The sequence below is a fragment of the Arachis hypogaea genome, chromosome 15, assembly GCF_003086295.3.
Source record: "Arachis hypogaea cultivar Tifrunner chromosome 15, arahy.Tifrunner.gnm2.J5K5, whole genome shotgun sequence".
Classification (NCBI taxonomy): domain Eukaryota; kingdom Viridiplantae; phylum Streptophyta; class Magnoliopsida; order Fabales; family Fabaceae; genus Arachis; species Arachis hypogaea.
Genome location: NC_092050.1, coordinates 7,894,092 through 7,900,613, shown reverse-complemented (window position 1 = coordinate 7,900,613; position 6,522 = coordinate 7,894,092). Strand labels below are relative to the sequence as shown.

Here is a 6,522-nt window from a genome sequence, read left to right as displayed (position 1 = left end):
AAAAAATATTTTTATCTTATTTTATTTAAATATAATTAATAAATAAATTTTTTTTATAAAATATCTAAATATAAAATTATTTTTATTTTTATAAATTTTTTTTAAAAAAAATATCATTAAATTTTTTTTTTTCGAAAATAACGTCAAAACAAATCTTTTATAACCTACTTTTAAATTTTAAAAAATAAAAATTTTACGAACTAAATCAATTTACTGACGGCGAAAAAAAAAGGGAAAACAAAAAGGTGGGAAATTGGCATCGCGTGATATCATATAAGTATAACGCACAACACAACACAAACAATATCTTTCTGCAATTGCATCTTATTATACACACTCAGCTCTCATATCTGAACCCAAAACCCCCTCTCTTCTCTTTTGTGGGTTCAGACTTCAGAGTGAGTTGCAAATTTTCAAGTAATTCAACCAATCTCAGAATTTATGGACTCGGTGGCTTTTAGACTCGCTTCTCCTCCTTTTCCCTCACCCACGCGCCGCCTCCCTTCCAAACCTCACGCGCCACCTTCTTTCCCTTGTTTCCGCCGATTGCCGCTTCTTTTCCCACGGCTTCGCCACTTTCCCCCTCCCTCTGCTGCCAACAGCACCCTCACCGCCAATTCGGTATGGATCCCTTATTCCCTTCCCCTTTCTATTCAATTTGGTACTCTCTACACTAACACTAGAGCTTGATGCATTGTTTAAACTTTAAATTGCAATTGCTTCATACTGTACCATAACAGAAATTAACTAACTTAACTAGGCGTAACTAACTCACCCTACCATAACAGAAATATAACCGATATAACTAACTAATTAAGTTAATACTAATGCTATTATGCTACCTTCTGCCGCACCCAAGGCTGATAACTTTTTAGTTAGGGAAAAAAACACCACCTTAATATGAATTTATGATGAAGATTATGGTAACGAAAGCTTCACATGGTGTGTTATGCAGCGAAGAGGTGGTTATTACACAGTTGGTGACTTCATGACAAAGAAAGAGGAGTTGCATGTGGTAAAGCCCACAACAACTGTGGATGAAGGTATATTTCTTTGTAGTTTAAACTTTTATCGCATTTCATGCCTGTCTTTTTATTTTTAACCTTTGAACTTCTGAATGTTATTGTCCAACAGCTCTGGAAATTCTTGTTGAGAATAGGATAACTGGCTTTCCTGTCATTGATGATAATTGGAACTTAGTGAGTATTCTTACGCATTTTTATTGTGCCACTTTGAACACATGATAATATGTTTATATAGTTATATCTCTGCTATTTTTATTGAATGTCTGTTAAAGCAGCTTGTAGAAGACACAATATTATGACTTATAAATGTAAAATTTGGAGCCAAACTCGCTTGAAAGAAAACTACAATAGCCGCATCTGCTCTGCAGATGTAACTTGGAGGCAATAATTCCTTAGAACAAGTGAATATAACAAACATTGAATGTGTTAATATTCTCACATGCTTTTGTTCCTTACAGCATTCATTTCTATTAAAAAAAATTGATGCAATTAATTCAGGAAAATATTGCGGAACTAAAGTTTCTTTAATATTCTGCAGGTTGGTGTTGTTTCAGACTATGACTTGTTAGCACTGGACTCAATATCAGGTAAATTGATTCAAAGAAATAATATCGGATAATATGGATAATATTATCAGGTAGGTGTTGTCTGAGAGTCATTTAACAACTTTCAGATTTCAGTGAAGTTTTGGCACCCAGATGTTTTTTTCTTGTTCCTGAACCGGGGCCCTGAAGTGTGTGGTGCTGGTTTCAGGTGGTGCAGGTCATGGGCGAAAAGATAACAGCATGTTTCCTGAAGTTGACAGCTCTTGGAAAGTATGTTAAAAGTTACTTTTCCTCTGATAGTTTATCCATGCTGTTCTTATTCATTTTTTGGCCTTCAATGCAACTAGTTGCTAGTCTTATTCCTTCTTCTAAGATTACTAAGTTAAGTTTACTCGGTAAGTACTTTGGACCTTGGAGAGCTAGGCTACTGTGAACTGGAAAAGCAAAATCAGTATATACTACCATTACATATATGAAATATAACTGGGCTTTCTTACCTGCATCCTAAATAATCCACACCAAATTTTGTAGTCGCCGGCTCCATCATTGAGGTCTTTATAACCTTGGCTACGTTCCATTTTCTCTCAGTTCATACAAGCTGAGTAAGAATTTTTAATGACTAGTAAATCTTGTGTTTATTAAGGGGACAGAGGATTCGTTTATTTGTGAGTGTAGCCGTGTAGGTCTCTGTGTGACTCTCTCTTTCTCCCTATTGTCCTTTTCTACCATACTACCCTTTTTCCGTATTTTTACTAATCCCAGTATGAGGGGTTGATGCAGGTTTGGGTTCTCAAACAAGCTGATATAATCTCATTTTCAGTAACTACTGATTTGTGATTACTAGCACTAATTATTATACTTTACTAATTAAATCCATGTAGCTACATTCATCGTGAATTAGGAAGAAAGGTTTAATATGGGGGAAGTTCTCATTTGTGTATCAAAAAGCCCCTCATTCATTTTTGGCTAAATATAACATACATATTATATAATATGTTGCTTACGGAAATTACTTATTCAGAGTGGCTAAACATGCTGAACGTATTTTATGTTTCTTGCTCTGAAGTTTCAAGTAATATATTTGATATATCTAGTTCTTATTAAGCCTGATCTATTTGTTGGGATCTGTGCAAATTATCCTGAAGCCAAACAAACCCTGACTCTGCAGGCATCTAACCTAACTCCTCCCTGTGTTTGCCTCAATTTGCTTAATTTATTTGCAACAATCTCAATCCACTATTAATGAAAGATCATGTGGAAAGAGGGAGGGGGAATAAATAAACAAATATAATATCTTCGTGGAAAGCTAAGTAGAATAGATGTTGATAGCATATAGAATATGGCATCCACAGAGACACAGTGCCACAAAAAAATGCAGGGGTTGTCCATTCCGTTGTTATTTTCAAATGTTGTCTATCTTATATACATGATACCTCCAATGTGGGGGACAAACCCTCATGGGCGGTAATACCAGCATTCCAAAAATTATAGTACAACACTACAATTAGCTCAGAAATTATTAGTATTGTGTAGCTTATGATACCTAGGTTTGGCTAATATTATGGGGTGGTGTTTGATCATGTGTATGTATATGTATGTATACAGACTTTCAATGAGGTTCAGAAACTGCTGAGTAAGACCAACGGCAAGGTCATCGGCGAATTAATGACCCCTGCACCCATGGTGGTTAGGGAAACAACTAATCTCGAGGATGCTGCTAGGTTCTTCTTCCTTCTTTTGTACTTGTTCAATTTTTAGATATCCTATGTGGCTTTAACTAATTTGGTACTTTCAAAAATTAATGTATTTATGTCTAGATTGTTGCTGGAAACGAAATTTCGACGGCTTCCGGTTGTAGATGCCGAGGGTAGGCTGGTAAGTATGGCTCTTCTGATTCATTTTGTTTGGTTATTTCTTTACCTTGTTTTCTGAAGGATGCCTGTGAATAATTTGAAGGTGGGAATTATCACGAGAGGAAATGTTGTTAGAGCCGCACTTCACTTCAAAAAAGCTAACCAAAACAAAGCATGATAGCAAGAATACTGGAAAAATACATTTATTGCTAGATTTCGTGCAGTGATTCACATAAGATTGGCTTCGTTTATTAGAATTATTGAAATTTTTGCTTAGGCATGCATGTATATCTTTTAAGATTGTTTCGCTGCTAGACTTACATTTGTCATTGTCAATATATTTAAAGAGAAATCATTATTTATTATTATTGATCATCGGTATGTTCCCATTGTATTAAAAAAGTACAATAGACGAATTCACACCTAGGTGATAATGACATTGAAGATGGTGTGAGTTTGGCTCTTGCATGAATATGTCAAAGACAAAAATCTACCCCTACAATGCAACTTAACAGCAACATTAAAAATGGGTTAGTGGTTGAGCTGAAACGAAGACTTGATGGCCCATCACTTAGGTAATTGGATTGCTAAGATATTCATTCACTGAAATTGCTTAGGGTCTAGCCAGTGGTGGTTATAGTCTACACTCTACAGTCTAAACACAAATCTACTTTAATTGTATTCGGTGCGCTTTTCCTGTTGCGTTGGGGAAAATAAAGCCAAAATCTCCCTGAGAATAGAGGTGGAGGAAGATGTCTTGTTCCCTCCCTCATTGAATTTGTAAGTTTTGTCTTTTTGCCTTTGTGTGAATCTTTTTTAATCTCCTTTTGGCGGATTCAGTCACACTTATGCATCTTAACATCTTTTGAGATGATGAGATTTTTTTAATTGATCAATCACACACTTACGTCAAGCACGATGTAATCCTGATCCACACAGGACCACAACCCTCAAAGCCTGCCTTAATAATAATAAAGAAAGAAAGACAAGAAGTAGCAAATCTCTAATTCTCCGCTAATCATGGACTAATCCCTGGCTACCACAACTCAAAAGGAGTCATAGATCCTAGCGAAGAGGATATGGGATACAGCTCAGAGTGAAATCAGAAATCGTCTGCCAATTTGTTAATGGAATGAATGAATTGAGTTGAGGAGCTGTAATTTTGCTTTCACATGGACACATGGCTTTCTAATATGTATATTTATATAGGAATTGGATACAACAAGAGTGCGAGGGAAATGGTGCTTGGACGACAAAACCGATTAGAGCGACCCCATGCATCATCCATCGTTATCGAGTGGGCACAGCATTTTTGCATTTTCTCATTCGGCTAAAACAGTGCTGAACCAGAAAAATACCTAACTCCCCCTTCTCTCATCAAATCTTATCATATTATTATGACACACTTTAGTGGTTAGCATGCCCCTCTCTCCTTTTCCCCACCCAACTCCCCCGGCCACCCTCTGTCAATAATTCAAAATAAATCATAATCTAAAACAAGGAAGAAGGCTAATCACTACTTAATTTACATTTTAACATTTTTACAACGCCAAAATTTCTTCAGAAAAAAGAAAGAAAGAAACTAGCAAGGAAGAAGAAAAAGATAAAAGAGTTACACTAATCCACACCCGAAAAGGACCTTGGGCCTCATCAATAACAATCACTATCCTTTTGCCTCCGCCGTTACACCACCTTCTCATGGCGCACGTTAGCGTGTTGGAACAACGTAACAGCAGCAACAAGGAACAAGACAAAACCATAACACCCTTCTTTTCTTTTTTTCTTCAATTCATCTCCCATTCACAATCTTCGGGTTCTGGTATCTTGTTCAAATCAACCCGCTCCGCAAAATCTCCAGACCGCCCCGAGATAAGCTCCTGCGGCGGCGCAGCTAAGTGGTGGTGGTGGTGAAGAGTGGCGGCCTGGAGGGCATCGACTCTGGCGCCGACCTCGGTGGCTTTCTTCCTTATGGAAGCGGCGGACATGTCGCAGGCGCCGACAAGGGAAGGAGGGGGTTCTCCGGCGAGAAGCTCGGGGAAGTTGAGGCGGGCGGAGGGTCCTCGAAGGTAGAAGACGGCGGTGTCGTAGGCTCTTGCGGCGGCGATAGGGGTTGAGTATGAACCGAGCCAAATCCTTGAACGCTTGTTTGGTTCTCTAATCTCAGCGACCCACTTCCCCCACTTCCTCATCCTTATCCCTTTATACCTTCTCTCTCCGCCACCACTCTCCGCCACTCTCTTCCTCGTCCCTCTCTCTCCTCCTTCACCCTCCATCTCTCTTGGAATCTGGAAACCTAACGAGTAGAAAACACGGTAGCCAAAGCTAATAGCTGAAGAAGAAGAAGGTTACGGAGAGAGAGAGAGAAAGAAAGAGAGAGAGAGAGAGAGCATTCATGGGACTTTGCCCACTAAGGTTGTCATCTGAGTAAACCTCCACGTCGATTTTCTCTCTCTTTCTTCTGTTTTATACTCCTCCTAACTTCTAAGTTGTAACCGAACATGGATCAATTAACTACGACATAAATATATTCGCTACTACTGCCTGCTTTTTTATATTTCTTTCTTTCTTTTTTTTAGTAAATAATAATTCACCGACAAAATCACTCTCCTTTATTTTTTATTTTCTTTTTTATTTTGTATATACACATATAAGTTTTCTCTTTCAGACATAAAAACAAAGCAAAACCTTCTTCTTGTTATGCGTATTAATTAATTAATGAATGAATGGGTTTCCTTTTTCCTCGTTTGATATTTGTGACACCTAATCACACGAACCGACCCTTTCTCTTAATAAACCGCCTTCTGCAAAATCAAATCAGATGCTTCTTCCTTCATTCATTACCTCTCTCGTAAATTACCAACATACAAACAACATGTGATTTTCATCTAAGGGGGTTAAAATTAAGAACCGATAGAAATATGTCAACTTTACTTGTTTTTACCGATTTACAAATAAATTCTTTTAAAAATGGATTTGACTTACAAAAAATTGCCTTTAAATTACTTGGGTAATTTACTCATTAAATCCTTTCAAATTCAAAACTATTTGATTATTCTAAAAATAAATTCAGTATAAATTTATCCTCTCATATTATATGTA

At 37.2% G+C, this 6,522-nt stretch overlaps 2 protein-coding genes across 2 annotated transcripts; one reads left to right on the top strand and one right to left on the bottom strand.

The window, feature by feature from the left end:
- The first annotated feature begins 271 nt into the window (after positions 1 to 271).
- On the top strand, positions 272 to 3,798 carry LOC112748537 (CBS domain-containing protein CBSX1, chloroplastic). The gene is made up of 8 exons (XM_025796768.3): positions 272 to 621; positions 956 to 1,043; positions 1,135 to 1,199; positions 1,564 to 1,612; positions 1,779 to 1,840; positions 3,176 to 3,291; positions 3,388 to 3,445; positions 3,527 to 3,798. The coding sequence occupies exons 1-8, from the start codon at positions 442 to 444 to the stop codon at positions 3,599 to 3,601; spliced, it is 693 nt and encodes a 230-aa protein (XP_025652553.1). The 5' UTR covers positions 272 to 441; the 3' UTR covers positions 3,602 to 3,798.
- A 1,129-nt stretch (positions 3,799 to 4,927) lies between these two features.
- LOC112748538 (ethylene-responsive transcription factor ERF011) lies at positions 4,928 to 6,175 on the bottom strand. Its single transcript, XM_025796769.3, has one exon. The coding sequence runs from the start codon at positions 5,694 to 5,696 to the stop codon at positions 5,208 to 5,210; it is 489 nt and encodes a 162-aa protein (XP_025652554.1). The 5' UTR covers positions 5,697 to 6,175; the 3' UTR covers positions 4,928 to 5,207.
- Between the last annotated feature and the right edge of the window lie 347 nt (positions 6,176 to 6,522).

Excerpts from the sequence above, each read along its gene's own strand:
- LOC112748538 (XM_025796769.3), bottom strand. The coding sequence starts at position 5,696 with ATGGAGGGTGAAGGAGGAGAGAGAGGGACGAGGAAGAGAGTGGCGGAG.
- LOC112748537 (XM_025796768.3), top strand. The coding sequence starts at position 442 with ATGGACTCGGTGGCTTTTAGACTCGCTTCTCCTCCTTTTCCCTCACCC. Across the intron at positions 622-955 it reads GCACCCTCACCGCCAATTCG|CGAAGAGGTGGTTATTACAC; the intron begins GTATGGATCCCT and ends TGTGTTATGCAG. Across the intron at positions 1,841-3,175 it reads AAGTTGACAGCTCTTGGAAA|ACTTTCAATGAGGTTCAGAA; the intron begins GTATGTTAAAAG and ends GTATGTATACAG.